General features: G+C 40.6%; 1 protein-coding gene across 1 annotated transcript; it reads left to right on the top strand.

Moving 5' to 3' along the window:
• The first annotated feature begins 1,086 nt into the window (after positions 1–1,086).
• Positions 1,087–16,670, top strand: LOC124862672 (nuclear distribution protein nudE homolog 1-like). Its single transcript, XM_047356726.1, has 9 exons — positions 1,087–1,231; positions 6,207–6,333; positions 7,710–7,863; positions 11,292–11,440; positions 11,554–11,690; positions 11,787–12,047; positions 12,133–12,218; positions 14,230–14,375; positions 14,454–16,670. The coding sequence occupies exons 2-9, from the start codon at positions 6,248–6,250 to the stop codon at positions 14,500–14,502; spliced, it is 1,068 nt and encodes a 355-aa protein (XP_047212682.1). The 5' UTR covers positions 1,087–1,231; positions 6,207–6,247; the 3' UTR covers positions 14,503–16,670.
• Positions 16,671–16,748: the final 78 nt, after the last annotated feature.

The following is a 16,748-nucleotide window of genomic DNA, read 5'->3' as shown; positions in this document are numbered from 1 at the left end:
TCTCATACAAACAGATTCAAAACACATACTCCTGCTGATATTTATTTAAGCTTCCTTTAGCAAATTGCACTTTGTCCACATGGTTTTTTCAGCCATCAACAAGCCTATGAGATTATTCTTGCTGGATATTCAAACCCTCTGCTGGGTTTTCTGTTTTCCTGGCACAGCCCCAGTTATTAAAATTGTCCACAATATTTCAATAGTGTTAAGATCACTTATATATGCCTAATTTATATAATGCAAAACCCATTTTGATGTGTGTTTAGGGTCATCATCTACTCAATACGCAACTGTGTTGATGTTTTATGGAAAGTTGAACAATTAGGAGGTAGTCCATCTTTTATATTTTTCTATCCACTTTCTAAAAGGCACCTGTTTTAAATGTAAGCGACTAAGAATGTATGCACTGTGCAACTTACTTGGCTCCAATTTAGATCTGTGCTAAGTTAATTTATTTAAAATGAACTTCTGCAAGAAGAGCAATTCAAATACCCAGGCAAAGTTATGCTGGGACCTCAAACTGAGAAAACGTAATAAAAAAATACAGAATAAAAAAAGCAAATAAAATAGAAAAAGCCTTTCGAACTATCTCTTCTTTTGATCATAAAGGACAAGGTGAGATCTTTGGCAAAAAAGTGGGATGAACTCCAAACCATAACAAGGACCCAGCCAGACTATCGAGAAGGCAGGATAATGTGTTTCATGAAATTTCATGTAAGTTAATTTTTTTGTAATTTCCAACGTTTAACAAGCTTATTACTTAAAGTTTTATATTTCCTTAACTCCTAAGAATTTTAAAACCTAAGCCGATGACTAATTAAATTAATTAACTTAGGTGATCACTAAAAAAAGCATTGTTTTACAGGTTTTTTGGAACTAAACTTCTTTCCTTTTTATATTATTAATCGATTTTTAGAAAAAAATGCCAAATGATATTAAGCATTGTGAAGTTTCCTACTACAAGTGAAAGCAGCACCACCTTGCGGTAATCCATCAAAACTGTGCGGATTAATGCAAACACCCCTCTGTCTTTTCTCGCCACTCTGATTGGACAATAGCCCCTGTATCCCGCCCAGTTTTTATGATTGAGACAAAAGCGTCCAATGGTGACAAAGAACAAGAACGTCATCTAACTTGTGATTGGCCAGTTGGCGTGGACAAAATGAATGGCAACATGTATTGTTCGACGCCTTCCCGAAGCGGCGAGTAACTTTCTGACTTCCAACTGAAGGCAAGTCCTTTTATTGATTTAAATCCATGTACTTGTCTTTAAGGTTTTCCAGAACTTTTAGTTTATATTGAAAGTGATTTTTTTCAAAGATTTGGGGGGAGGTTTTAGTTTGTTAAGTTAGAGTTAAAGGAGTAAACGGGTCAAATGTTGGTCTTCGCTGGGATTTAAACGGTTAAACTCCGTTAGCCGAATAAGATAGCGGTAACTCTGGTTTTACTTCTTCAAATTTCTTGTTATCGTGTCCTAAGTTTTATAGATAAATTTAGTCGTTACAAACTTTAATAAGAGCTGATGTTGGTTACCTTAAACAACAGACTGGGTGTGAATTTCCGTGCTGTTTAGCTAGGTCTTCTGTTGGTTCCGTTTTTTAGACCTCCGGGTCTGACTTTATATGGAAATCCTGTTATTTGCGTGGTTTTAATGTCAATAAGTAATAAATGTTCGACATTAAAACAAAGTTTAGTTATCCTGGTATTATAGAATGATGTTTTTGTGTTATCTTAACCAGTAAATGGTCTGGCACATAGAAATATTTGGTAAAATTATTGAATTATCATTTTCTGATGTAACTCGGCTAAAATGACGCATATTCGTGCATTTTATGCCAGTTCTAATCTGTATAACTAAGGTACGTGGTTAATTTATCTTATAAACTGAAAAGTTCACCAGTTTTCTATTAATGCATGGATTAAAAACACATTTGTATCAATTCATTAAATATTTATTTCATATTTACCCTATAAAATATTGAGACAAAACTAATTTGTTTATATTCTTAAAATGTTTAGATGCTCATTATTATTATTATTATTATCAAACAATAAGATAAAAACGTTTAGAAACAAACCATTTGCTTTATTTGTGTTTATTCCAAACGTGCAAATATTCATAATAATACCATTTCACATTTTAACATCTTTTCCCTCTTATATAGACTGATAAAGGAGAAGGTGGAAGTATAAACCTATATATTCCTGCCCCACTGAATGACTCAGTTTTAATTTGGGAAATATTGTTTAGTTTTTTCTGTTTTTTTTGTAAAATAATGTTTCTGTATTTCTGCCATTATGGTTCTGGGGGAAAAACAGTTGCTCTGCACTTTTATGTTCTGTTTATTTAAAATGTATATCTTTTTTAAAACTGAATCGCAAAAGTGTCCACACTCTTGTAAACAGGTCAGTATTTTTATGATAAAAATAAATGAGACATCTAATGAATATGATGCATTTTCACCTTAAACGGGAGTTCCCATGTTTGCAGAGAGCCTGTCACATTCCAGTTCTTACAAAGTGAAAACAAGCTAATTTCTTAGAGGAAAAACGCTGTGCATGAATGTGTACACCCTTAAACTAACACAAGGTTGATGCACCTCTTCAACATTCAGTCTTGAATTGACTCCTGACATAAACTATGAGAATCCTATTAAGCTTAAATAAGCTTCTGCTGTCCTAGTTGGATTTCCCTGTTATTTGCATCCGTATGTTAATCCATAGTTTGCAGAGATATTACTGAGGATCAACTTGATCTCGCTGTTTAAACACACCAGTCACCAATAATTCTAGAAAATGTAGAACAATAAAAACATTACAAAAACTGAAATTTTCTCCAAACTTGACAATGAAACACTGAAGAAGCTGCAACAATCTCCTGTATTATCCATATGAATGGACCAAGAAGTAGATTTCTATATAAAACATTTAGGTCTCCCAGAACCTTGTGGGAGAAGGCAGTATGATCGGATTGAACCATACTAGATTTTTTTGGCCACGGTTCTGTGTGGTATCTTTGGCATGAGAAGAACCCTTTCTGCTGGAAAGCTGAAGTCCAAACAAACATTCAAAGCAACAAAAGAAGGACTTCATCAGAGGAAAGTTAAAGTTTTGGGAATGCCTAGCCTGAATTCAGAACTACAGGAGTTGGACAATGAAACTGAAACACCTGGTTTTAGACCACAATAATTTATTAGTATGGTGTAGGGCCTCCTTTTGTGGCCAATACAGCGTCAATTCATCTTGGGAATGACATATACAAGTCCTGCACAGTGGTCAGAGGGATTTTAAGCCATTCTTCTTGCAGGATAGTGGCCAGGTCACTACGTGATACTGGTGGAGGAAAACATTTCCTGACTCGCTCCTCCAAAACACCCCAAAGTGGCTCAATAATATTTAGATCTGGTGACTGTGCAGGCCATGGGAGATGTTCAACTTCACTTTCATGTTCATCAAACCAATCTTTCACCAGTCTTGCTGTGTGTATTGGTGCATTGTCATCCTGATACACGGCACCGCCTTCAGGATACAATGTTTGAACCATTGGATGCACATTGTCCTCAAGAATGGTTCGGTAGTCCTTGGCAGTGACGCACCCATCTAGCACAAGTATTGGGCCAAGGGAATGCCATGATATGGCAGCCCAAACCATCACTGATCCACCCCCATGCTTCACTCTGGGCATGCAACAGTCTGGGTGGTACGCTTCTTTGGGGCTTCTCCACACCATAACTCTCCTGGATGTGGGGAGAACAGTAAAGGTGGACTCATCAGAGAACAATACATGTTTCACATTGTCCACAGCCCAAGATTAGCGCTCCTTGCACCATTGAAACCAACGTTTGGCATTGGCATGAGTGACCAAAGGTTTGGCTATAGCAGCCCGGCCGTGTATATTGACCCTGTGGAGCTCCTGACGGACAGTTCTGGTGGAAACAGGAGAGTTGAGGTGCACATTTAATTCTGCCGTGATTTGGGCAGCCGTGGTTTTATGTTTTTTGGATACAATCCGGGTTAACACCCGAACATCCCTTTCAGACAGCTTCCTCTTGCGTCCACAGTTAATCCTGTTGGATGTGGTTCGTCCTTCTTGGTGGTATGCTGACATTACCCTGGATACCGTGGCTCTTGATACATCACAAAGACTTGCTGTCTTGGTCACAGATGCGCCAGCAAGACGTGCACCAACAATTTGTCCTCTTTTGAACTCTGGTATGTCACCCATAATGTTGTGTGCATTTCAATATTTTGAGCAAAACTGTGCTCTTACCCTGCTAATTGAACCTTCACACTCTGCTCTTACTGGTGCAATGTGCAATCAATGAAGACTGGCTACCAGGCTGGTCCAATTTAGCCATGAAACCTCCCACATTAAAATGACAGGTGTTTCAGTTTCATTCTCCAACCCCTGTATATCTGACAGAATATCTATGTGGTAACCTGAGGAGAAATGTGGACAGGAGATGTCCTGATAATCGGTGAGGTTTGGAAAACCTTTCCGAGGCAGAGTGGGCAGATGTCACTAAGGAAAGATGTGGGTACTGATAGAAAACCAATTGCTGAAGTTAAATCAAAGGTGGTTCAGCAGTAATTAAGTATGTGCACTCATTTAACTGGGTTATTGCACATTTTCCCTTTTATTTTATTTTATTTTTCCTAACTTTAGTTTGTTTTTCAGTTGAGTTGTTCTGGATAAATGTAAGGTATTTATGAAATGTTTTTAAATAATTTCTAATGCTCTCATTAATTATCATCACAAAAACCTGCCTGTATCATTAATGTGTACACTTTTGAGACACTTTATTTTCCTTTGCATATATTCATCTGTTCTGCTATTCCATCGTTTTATTGGTGAATCTAATGAGTTGAAAACATTTTCGCTGCGACTCTTTGCAGTAACTCAGACATGTTAAAGTCAATCTACAGTTTAATGCTTTATTCCACGTGTTGCTTCCAGCAGATGTTGTGGTCTAAGATCTCACCAAGGACTTTAATTTCATTTACTCTTTGCATTATTAATATTTGCTTTACCTTCTTTATTTCTCAAAGGTTTAGCTACACTTTCTCACTTAATGAGTCTCTTTATTTTCACGACTATTTACATTGTAGATTCTCACCAAAGGCAACAGAAATATGAATGAACACATGGAATTATGTAGTAAACAAAAAGTGTAAAATAACTCTGAACATTTTTATATTTTAGATTCTTCCAAACAGCCTCCCTTTGCTCTGATGACTGCTTTGCTCTCTTAACGTTCTCTCCATGAGCTTCATGAGGTGGTCGCCTGAGATGGTTTCCAGAGAGTCTTGAAAGAACTTCACAGAGGTTCATTGAGAGACAGACAAAGGTTAATATTTCAGTCATCACAGCAAAGGGCGTCTACTTTAAAGAATCTTATATATATATATATATATATTTAAAGTTGTTTAAACATTTTTGTTTGTTACATAATTCCATATGATGCCTCAGTGAGAATCTACATACAATGGAAATAAAAATAAACGTAAAGATAACCAGAAAATCAGAAAGTGGTTCTAAAACTTTTGACCAGTAGTGTATATACTAAACCTTTTACACTGTCTTTCAAAAGTATTCAAACCCATTATTCAGATTTTTTTGTCACGTTTAAAATCTAAAACTTTGCTGTGAAATCGACAAAAACTTTTTTTTAAAATTAAATTAGACACAGATTGATTGTTTTCACTAATTAGGTAACTTCTGAAGGTAATCAGTTGCACTGCATTTTGTTTTAGGATGTCAGAGTAAAAGGACCTGAAAACAAATGTTTGCCACACTTTCCAGATTTTTATTGAAAAATAAAATATTTAAGTAACAGATTTAATTTTCCTTCCTCTTCAGAATCCTTCATAATTCCTCCCATTAGATGATAAATGTGGAAAAGCCTCTCTTACCACTAGGAAAGTCCGATACGTCTGCTGTTTGGAGTTGATGTGAATGTATGAGTTTATGTAGAAATGCTGGCTGAGGTCCAGGTATTTGGCCTCCACCCAACCTTCTCTAAACTCTATGAGGTGATTTGAAGTGAAGATGTTTGATGGACCTGGGAATGTCTGTTTGTCCCAGGATACAGAAACCATTCAGTGGTTAACCCACAGTAACTAAACCCACCGTGACCAAAATCTGTGAGATCAGATTCAAGAACATTCCCAGATTTCTCTGAAGTATCTCTGTTTTTTCCACGAAGAGGGGTCGTTGTAGGACAGAAGAGCCGTGACTGAGCTGGAGATGGGGGATCAGGAACTGCCTCAGTTTGGATCTCTGGAGGAAGAACTGGAATACTGGAAGGAGAAGGCGAACAGGCACCAGCAGATGTGGGTTCCCTCCTTTTCTTTTATTTTAACTAGTTTCTTATCTAATCTGGAAGCATTATAGGCTACAAAACAGTGGGCACACAACTTTATCTTTTCTTTCTATGATACCAGTTGTTTACTACCTCGTCTGTCATTCTGGGAAGGTTCTAGTAACTCCATGCATAAAGGTAAGTTTAAAACACCTGATCCTGATTGCAGCAAATGTGGACAACCGCCTTTTAAAGTGAGGACAGACTCTTAGTTCTCACCTAAAAGGTTTCTCTCTCCTCTGTTTTCCACTCTCCTACGACGTTTTTATGCTCTGTACATCAGCAGCACTTTCCACCAAGGATCGCAGCGATCTCGCTGTGACTCTGGACCACGCCTCCGCACAGCTCTGTCAGCATTAGATGAGTAGACAGCGTGCATTCAGGTCACGACCCCTTATATCCTAACGATGTTCAGTAGAACTTCACAATATGTCGAATCACAGTCTGCATCAGACAATGTTTCTAATATCAATATTTGGTTAGACATCGTATTTCAGCTGTTATATATTCACACTTTCAAGTTGAACATAATCTTGAACACTTATTTTATTCATAAAAAAAAGTTTCCATGGTTACTTTTATGGGTTTCCATGGTGATTGCTATTCACAATACAGCTGATGTGCATCATGTCTGCAGGACAGCAAAGCCATGCAGCGTCTGACGCATCTTCTTGGTGATTTTGACGAGGTTGCAGCCTCAGTTTGAAGACCGTGTGGTCAGTCCTTCTTAAAACTCTCAACCATCAAGTGTTGGCTAGATGCACCCACAGTGTTCCTCCATGTTCTTCCTTTGAGTGTTAAAGAACCACTGTAATGGTGCCGTTCCTGTCTGCTGATTATCCTGGACCGATTTAGGACCTTTTCATAAAACAAGATAATTAAAAACATGATTTTTTTCCAACACATTTTCAGTCCTATATTGTTCCAAGGCTGCATGAGGCTCCCACATTTTCAACACACATTCTTCCTTGTAAACAAACACTGGGTTGAGTATGTTTACGTTGTTTATGTATTTTGGCCCTTCTGTCCACCGAGTATTAATGTCTGTGTGCAAAAGTATCCCATCTGTCAGGAGTTTTTAGGTGTTTGGAATGAATTCTGAAACCACTGGTGTTATGTTAATATGGAGACATTTTAACTGTTAAAACACTTTTCTGGTTTCTATATAAACACATTTTTGAATAGTTTAAAGGCTCATCTGCCCTGTTGCCGTGTGGGAAAGTGGTCTTATTTGTTTCTTCTTTTTGTATAATGAAATTAAATCCAAAGAAAAACATGCAGGCAGGACAATACTTGGAATGATGTGAAAGATGCGGCCTTTACTCAGCTTTTTCCTTTGGTTTGTAGTGCTGTGGAAGCTCAGGAGGAGCTGCAGGAGTTCCAGCAGATGAGTCGGGATTACGAGGTGGAGCTGGAGACAGAGCTAAAACAGTGTGAGGCCAGAAATCGTGAGCTTCTTGCATCTAATAACCGTCTGCGAATGGAGCTGGAAAACTACAAGGTAACCAACGTGGAGGTGCTGGAAACTGAGTTCTGAAAGTGGAGTGTGTGCAGAAATGGTTGTGCACAGAAAAGAGTTAAAATGGATGTATAAATGCATACATGCTAAAATGTTTTCCTAGGATTAGAAACAGATCCTGTTGCACCGGCAGTCTGCAGTTACACTAAGCTGCATCTGTAACGCAGAATTTTACAGCCCTGACACGTAAAATGTTCGGTATCAGAGATGCATGCAGCTGCAGGAGTTATTTTCATTTGCATGAAACCAACTGACCACTGAGTAAATTAGTCCTAACTGGGGATTTTCATATCTGCCAGCTGATAATAAGCACAGTTTGTTCACTTATCTGAACACAGAGTGGCCTTCACAGAGGATCGATTCAGGGCTGAAAAGGCAGCTGACAGCTCCTCCTCTCGTTGTGTCTGGAGGCGATAGCAGTACTTTGCTGCCACAACTGTTTTGATTTTATCAGTTTAGATTCAGACTCAGAGCTGGGACTCTGTGAGAGACTACTGCTTTATTAAGAAATAAGTGTATGATAGTCTGATATCGGATCCAGGCTGAACCCTTTGTCTCGTATCTGTTGTAAACAGACTCGAACGTTTGGGTTTTGATCAAACATTGAAGAGAAAAATTTTGATTATGCTTATGGAAAGTGAAGATCTGTGTCCTGAATGAGTTCTTGTGAACGTGAGTCATTGAGTTTTATTTTTGGTATTTAATGTTCTTGTTGCAGAAACATCAGGAAGCTAACTGTCAAACACACTCAATATACAGTCTTAGTAAACAGGAAGTTTGGGGTTTGGTGTCTTTACAAGCAGATTTTAGGCTCTCATTGTTGGTCAACGCCAAAAGCTTTGCGTAAAAGAACTAAGTACACCTCATAGTTCAACAGCTTGGAGAACCACCTTATATTTAAATACACTGCTCAAAAAAATAAAGGGACCACTCAAATAACACATCCTAGATCTGAATGAATGAAATATTCTCATTGAATAGTTTGTTCTGTACAAAGTTGAATGTGCTGACAACAAAATCACACAAAAATTATCAATGGAAATCAAATTTATGAACCAATGGAGGCCTGGATTTGGAGTCACACACAAAATGAAAGTGGAAAAAAACACTAGAGGCTGATCCAACTTTGATGTAATGTCCTTAAAACAAGTCAAAATGAGGCTCAGTATTGTGTGTGACCTCCACGTGTCTGTATGACCTCCCTACAACACCTGGGCATGCTCCTGATGAGACGGCGGATGGTGATCTCCTCCCAGACCTGGACTAAACCATTCACCAACTCCTGGACAGTCTGTGGTCCAACATGACGTTGGTGGATGGAGCGAGACATGATGTCCCAGATGTGCTCAATCGGATTCAGGTCTGGGGAACGGGTGGGCCAGTCCATAGCTTCAATGTCTTCATCTTGCAGGAACTGCTGACACACTCCAACCACATGAGGTCTAGCATTGTCCTGCATTAGGAGGAACCCAGGACCAACCGCACCAGCATATGGTCTCACAAGGGGTCTGAGGATCTCATCTTGGTACCTAATGGCAGTCAGGTTACCTCTGGTGAGCACATGAAAAGAAATGCCACCCCACACCATTACTGACCCACTGCCAAACTGGTCATGCTGAAGGATGTTGCAGGCAGCAGATCTCTCTCCATGGTGTCTCCAGACTCTGTCATGTCTGTCACATGTGCTCAGTGGGAACCTGCTTTCATCTGTGAAGAGCACAGGGCACCAGTGGCGAATTTGTCAATCCTGGTGTTCTCTGGCAAATGCCAAGCGTCCTGCACGGTGTTGGGCTGTGAGCACAACCACCATTTGTGGACGTCGGGCCCTCATACCATCCTCATGGAGTCGGTTTCTAACCGTTTGTGCAGACACATGCACATTTGTGGCCTGCTGGAGGTCATTTTGCAGGACTCTGGCAGTGCTCCTCCTGTTCCTCCTTGCACAAAGGTGGAGGTAGTGGTCCTGCTGTTGGGTTGTTGCCCTCCTACAGCCTCCTCCACATCTCCTGGTGTACTGGCCTGTCTCCTGGTAGCGCCACCAGGCTCTGGACACTACGCTGACAGACACAGCAAACCTTCTTGCCACAGCTCGCATTGATGTGTCATCCTGGATGAGCTGCACTACCTGAGCCACTTGTGTGGGTTGTAGAGTCCGTCTCATGCTACCATGAGTGTGAAGGCACCACCAACATTCAAAAGTGACCAAAACATCAGCCAGAAAGCATCGGTACTGAGAAGTGGTCTGTGGTCCCCACCAGCAGAACCTCTTCTTTATTAAGTGTCCTGATAATCACCAAAGATTTCCTCCTGTTGTCTTTTCTATTTGTACAACAAGATGTGAAATTGATTGTCAATCAGTGTTGCTTCCTAAGTGGACAGTTTGATTTCACAGAAGTTTGATTTACTTGGAGTTATATTGTGTTGTTTAAGTGTTCCCTTTATTTTTTTCAGCAGTGTATTTTCTTTTCATGGTATTTGCTGAGGGACATTGATGAACATTTTGAATAACACTCAGGTAAAAGCATCCAGGTGTCGCTCTGCTGCCTGGTACAGAAACCGACCCAATAATACATTTCATACAAAATACTCTAACCGTAGAAACTTCCAATCAACAACAAATATTTGTTCAATTGTTCTAAATGGTCTAATTGTTCAGTTATGAACTTTAACCTTTTAACCTGCTGAGGCCTGTAGAGTCTGAGGTGGAACTCTTGGGTTTTAGTCATTTCTTTGAGCGCCACGCTCTGACCTTTGGATGAATTAGCTAGGACGTCCATTCCTGAAATGACTGGCAGCTGTCCTAAACATTTAGGGAATAATATTTCTCTAGAATGATGGAGCTCAGAAAGTTTGGAAAGGATTTTATAACCCTTTCATATTAGTAGGCAGCAACTGTTGCTTATCTAAGATCATTGCTGCTGTCTTTCCACCCAGGCATTGTGTCAACACACACCTGTCTGCTCTAACGCAGCAAACACTCCTTTAGAGCTGCTGATGACCAGAAACACCAGCCTTCTGGCTACTTTGCTCCTCGTTTGTTATAATGTGATGTCATGTTAAAAGAGCTGCCAGTTGTATTATCATATTTATTTAGGATGTCAATTTCAGAGAAAAACAGGAAATCTAGATTTAGGATGTTATCAGTGGAGTAAATGTTCTCTCTGAGGAATTAAGCTAAACATGTTGAAGCTTCACACCGCTGTAATTTAAGCCTAAACCAGTCAACTCTTTGATTTTGAACTTTCTGTGGAACTACCATGTAAATCTGCTAAGTAACGGCTTTCATCAGCTGATTATTACGTCTGTGAGTTGTGGAAAAAAGTAGGAGTTTGAAGATAACATTTGGTCCTACTTCCTCCACGTTTTGGTTCACCTTTTCTCCATTTCGTTTTGCAAAAATCTCTTACAAGGACAAGTATGAAACGCGGCACTCTGAGGCGTGCCGACAGATCTCCAGCCTGGAGGGAGACCTGGCCGAAACCACGGCCATCAGAGATCAGCTTCATAAGTACATCAGAGAGCTGGAACAGGCCAACGATGACCTGGAACGGGCCAAGAGGTCAGGAGGAGCGCAGGGATTGTGGAGCTGACCTTAATGTCTTCTGTATCAGATGCTTATTAAATAAAGTGTTTGAGTAAAACGTACAACTGTGACGTGTCTCTATTTTCTAGAGCAACCATCATGTCTCTGGAGGACTTTGAACAGAGGATGAACCAGGTCATCGAGAGGAACGCCTACCTGGAGAGCGAGCTGGATGAGAAGGAGAATCTCCTGGAGTCTGTTCAGAGACTAAAGGATGAAGCCAGGGGTAAAGTTCTGAGGAAAACCTCATACATCTGTTTTTGCTTTAATATTTTAGATTATTAGAAATGTTTTCCACTCTGTGTGTTTGTGTGGGAGACAGACCTCCGGCAGGAGCTCGCTGTGCAGCAGAAACAGCAGGTACAAGACAGGAAGCCTTCCATCAGCAGCGCCATGAAAGAGTCTTCATCCTCCTCGTCCTCGACAGGGTTACCCACCCCGCCTCTCACCCCCCCAGACAGGAAACCAGAGGATAAAACCACAGCTTCGTCCTCGCACCAACCTCTTCCATCTGCCGTCACGCCGTCCAGACCTGCAGCCTCCTCTGGGGTCTTCAGCACCCCGCCTCCCTCCGTCAGCAGAGGTCAGACTGACACTTGAAGTTTATTTGATAAATGTATTTATTTTTAAGTTGAGAGTCCATATTTTCTGGTTGGTTTGTTTCTCAGCTGAAAGTCTTTCTGCGACTCCTCTCACCACATCGGCCAGGATCTCAGCTCTGAACATCGTCGGTGAGCTGCTGAGGAAAGTCGGGGTAAGATCCAAAGCGTGTTTCCATGTTGGGGATGTGAATTCAGCTTAGATTGGTCTTCCATCCTGTAGCCTGGTACCGTCCCATATCATATTGTCCATGATTAAACCAGTAAAAATGTTCCTATGATTAAAAAATGTCAGATTGCGGTGGTTTCATATCCCACTTCTCCACTTCTGTCCTGTTGATGGCAGAAATGCATCTTTTACCTAAACTGTTGATTTTCCGCTCTGAAGAAGAACCACAGCAAGAGTAAAATGTTTTACCATCAAGGCGTCAACACACATCGCAGCGCACTAATTAAAAGCAAAGATCGTCCATCCTTTCAAGCTGTGTTAGACTCAGAGTGTGTCTGGTTCAGCTCAGATTGGACCCGGTTAGCACAGGGAGTTAGCCTCCATAAGCTTCTTTACTGCTAAAAATGGATTTATTACAGGAGTTCAGACTAACAGAGCACAGTATCCTGCAACATGTGCAACAAACAGTTACCTAAAGGTAGAAACAGGGTTGTTTCACTTCATCTTTATGAAGAACTGGTTCTAACTTCAGCTCACGCTGGTAAAACTGAATTGGTTATAGTTCAGTAGCTACAGTGCTGGGAAAAAGTATTTACCCCCTTACAGATTTCACACTCAAATGTTTCAGATCATCAAACTAACTTTTGTGTTTTCTGTTTTTTTAAATGATGAATTAATTTAGTAATGGGGGAAAAAAGTTCTTCAAACCAATCTGGCCCTATGTGGAAAAGTAATTTCCCCCTAAACCTAATTAGTGGTTGTCTCCAGTGGCAGCAACATCTGCCATCGGGTGTTTGTGAAAACTCAGTCAGTCTTTAGTTTGGCCATTGAAGAATCTGGGCCCACTCTTCTTGGCAGAATTGTTGTAATTCAGCCACATTCAAAGGTGTTTGAGTCTGTTTAGGGTCTCGCCACAGCATCTCAATCATACTCAGGACCAGACTTTGACAGGGCCACTCCAGAGCTTTCATTTTGTTTTTTGGATCCAGTTGGAGGTGGACTTGGTGCTGTGCTTTGGATCATTGTCCTAGACCCAGACTACCAACACCATGTTTGGCTGTTCTTCTTCTGAAAAGCTGTTAATTTTAGAACAGATATAAGACGGCTGAGAACGTCCACGAAGTCCCACTTTGTCTCGTCACTCCAAGTTTTTCCTATTGAGTCATGAACTCTGATCCTAACTAGGGCAAGAAAGCCTGCAGAACTTTAGATGTGCCTGGATGAGTTGTCGGTGAGCTCTTGGAGTAAAGTTCTCCATTGTTCCATGTTTTCTCTATTTGTAGATAAAGCTTCTTGTGGTTCTACCGAGTCCAAAAGCCTTTGTAATGCCGTTGTAATCCGTTCCTGACTGATAGATGTCAGTGACTGTTTCTCATCTCATTGGGGCTCAACATGCATCGATTTGAGATCTTCTAGCCTGCTTCATGATGTCAAACAGGTTCTGTTTAAGTGATTTCTTGATTCTATAGTCCAGACCTGGGTGTGACCGGTAAAATGATCCTAAAAGTGGTTCATCACACTTCTTTCATGATGTGAAAAGGTTTTTTGTATTTACTCAGGTCACCACCTAGACCAGATCCACCAGTTAAGTTTGTTAGAGGAAGAACCTTCAGTTTCTATTATGTTTAAAGCAAAGAGGAAGATGTTAAAGAAAAGAGGGAAACATGATCGCTAACAAGTCCAAACACAGACATATGTGTTCACAGCTGCCTGAACTACCCGCAGAAAAACACCGTAGTCACCAAATTCTCCTCTCCAACGGTCCGTTTACAGTTTCTCAGTTTACATCTTTCATTCACTCCTGTTTAGAGCGCCGCCTAGTGACGTCAATCAGAGCTGCGCTCATCGTGTAAAAACAGCATCAAGTTCAAAGTTCTCCAAACAGTTGAAGCCACTCCCACTCGTCAGAAATGATTCTTTAAATATGATATAAGTCTGAGGACATATTCTCCTGCCGTACTGTAACCATTAGCGATGGCTCAACCTTCTCTTCCCAGAGCCTGGAGTCGAAGCTGGCATCATGTCGGGAATATGTCAACGAGCACACGACCACCCGCAGACGGCTCAGCAGTGGATCTGGATCAACACCGGTTCAGAACAACCCCTCAGAGACCCATCCTACCAATGGCCTCTACAACAAGGGGTGAGGACCTCTGTTTTCAGTTTTTAGATGATGTCCACAGTGTTCAGTTCACAGTGAACCTTTCCCTGTCTTCTCCAGCCTGGTTAAGAGGTTAGACTTTGGTGCAGGATCCAAGCTGCTGCTGTGAAATAAAACCGTCCTCATCCTCTCCGTCTCCCTCTTCCTCTCAGTGGGCCTGGATGGCCCAGACCTTACTGTGTTCTCTCTGCTGGACTCAGGACCTGATGGACCACACTAATACCAGGGGGCTGAGGTTAAATGGATGGAGATAGTGGAGTTTTTGTTCATGTATTAACAGGACTTCATTTTCAGCACTTGTCTTGAACTTACACTCTGGACTTTGTCCTTGTTCCAGCTCCTTCAGTCTGGATTTGAAGACATGTTTCTGTGTTCAGACTGAATGAGAGGCAAAATCCCTCAGTTGATTAAAACCAGAGGAAGGTTTGCTTCTAATCTTTGGGGAATCTGTGAAACTGGACTTGAAAAGGAGATATTTTACATATTGACTGTCCCTGTTTTCTTTTTTGGACCCGTCAAAATGAGTCCCATTCTTCTTCTTCGCTAGCTTCAAACTGATGGTCTCTATCTTGGGTTTTCTCATTTAAATCCATTCCATGCTCTTTATTAGTCCTGAATCGGATATTGGTTCTTTTTAAACAGCAGGATCTTGATGCTCATGTATAAATAGGAATGCACATTAGTGCCTTTCACTCACATGGGACAGATGGAGCTATAGTGAAGCAAGATGGAACCGATTACTGGACTTCAGCAGCGAACTGTTTTAGGTCCAAACAGATGACTGTTCATTGGTCCGCTGGGCGACAGCGCCGGCCGTTCATCTTGCATCAACTTCCTGTCTTTAGAACATTTAGCAAAGAAACATAACTGATGGTTGCTATGGTGACTCCCGTCGTGAGGATGTTTTTTCCCTCTTGTTTGTAGCAGTTGTGAGGATTTCTGCCTTTTCCTGGTTGCTCTGGTGAATTTTTTCTGTTTTATATTTTTCTCCTAGTTGCCATGGTAATCCTCTGTTTGAACAGGAAATACGCACGTTTAAAAGGATCTCCAACAAATGGTGTTTCCCTCATTTTCTGCCTCCTACGGTTATTTTGACCTTTTTTTGTTTTGTAACTGCCGTTATTTTGTAGTCGCCATGGCGATACCGACACCCTCCAGCTGGCCACTATTTTTTGTCTGGTTGCCATTTTTTTGCACACCTTTTTAGAAAGGAGCCCAGATTGTGATTGGACCCTTTTGTTTTTTTGTAACTGGCCTGGTAATTTCCTGATGCCTTTTTCTTGTCACTATGGCGATTCCCGCCCTTATTTTTCTGATTGCTGTGGTAATTTCCACCTTTTTGTGGTGTGGCAATTGGGCGAGCACTTCTCAGGAGCAAGAAACTTTACAAAAGGTCTCTAACAAACATTTGCTGTGTAAAAACTAATTAGGGTAGATTTGTTTTTCCAGCTGTGAATGTCTAAATCCTTCACTAAAGACGTGTAACTGATGTTTATGAATAGTGAATTAATGAGCACAAAGACCCTGACTCACAGTTCTGCTGAGGAAATTAAGCTAATTTGTGCCGACTGTGTGGAAGCTGGTAAGACACTGGATAAAGGAAATATAAAATGTTTATGTTCTGATACATATTGTTGATTTGAAGGAGAAATGGAGCACAGGAGTAGGTTTAGATTAAAGTTAAAATATTTGAAGTGATTGTGTGAAAATGGTTGAAGTTCAAGGTTTCTGTGACCCATTTAGATGTTCCTACTATGAAATTTGACAGTTTGAACAGTAGAGCTTCAAATTCCTGTGTTCAATGTCTCTCCTGACTGAGCTGCACCTCATGTTTTAGCTCCACGCCCTCAACTGTCCAAATAGAACAACACAAAGGGTCGAGACTTTGAACGACCAGCTGCTGTAGACAAAAGTTTTGCCTTTTGAGGCTCAGATTTCAGATTCTCTGTGGTTGCGGTTACTCCTCAAGCTTCAGATTACTATCAGAGCTGCAACACCACTGGTTGAAGATTATTACAATAACTTCTTTTAGCTACTTTTCAATAATTTAAACTGGGTTTTGTTAAAAAGAAACTATAGTTTTTAGAATCAGTTGATGCCAACATGTTAAAAAAATCCCCACATGGGGTAAATATTCGGGCTGAGCAGCCAGCTGGAGGGCAGTTTTAGCCTCTCCTGAAGACTGAAGCAGAACCGTTAATATGGTGTGACTTTAACACGTTAGAGGAAAGGCACTGATTAGTTTGACAGATGAGAAGACGAGGCAGATATTTGAAAGACTTGAATACTTCACTGAAGACAACGTGTTTTATATTAAAGGTTTCTATCTACTGTATGTCTAATAGGCTGAATGTG

The sequence above is a fragment of the Girardinichthys multiradiatus genome, chromosome X (genome assembly GCF_021462225.1).
Source record: "Girardinichthys multiradiatus isolate DD_20200921_A chromosome X, DD_fGirMul_XY1, whole genome shotgun sequence".
Lineage (NCBI taxonomy): Eukaryota > Metazoa > Chordata > Actinopteri > Cyprinodontiformes > Goodeidae > Girardinichthys > Girardinichthys multiradiatus.
This window is presented reverse-complemented; position numbering and strand designations above follow the sequence as displayed.

Excerpts from the sequence above, each read along its gene's own strand:
- LOC124862672 (XM_047356726.1), top strand. The coding sequence starts at position 6,248 with ATGGGGGATCAGGAACTGCCTCAGTTTGGATCTCTGGAGGAAGAACTG. Across the intron at positions 11,441-11,553 it reads GACCTGGAACGGGCCAAGAG|AGCAACCATCATGTCTCTGG; the intron begins GTCAGGAGGAGC and ends TCTATTTTCTAG. Across the intron at positions 14,376-14,453 it reads AATGGCCTCTACAACAAGGG|CCTGGTTAAGAGGTTAGACT; the intron begins GTGAGGACCTCT and ends TGTCTTCTCCAG.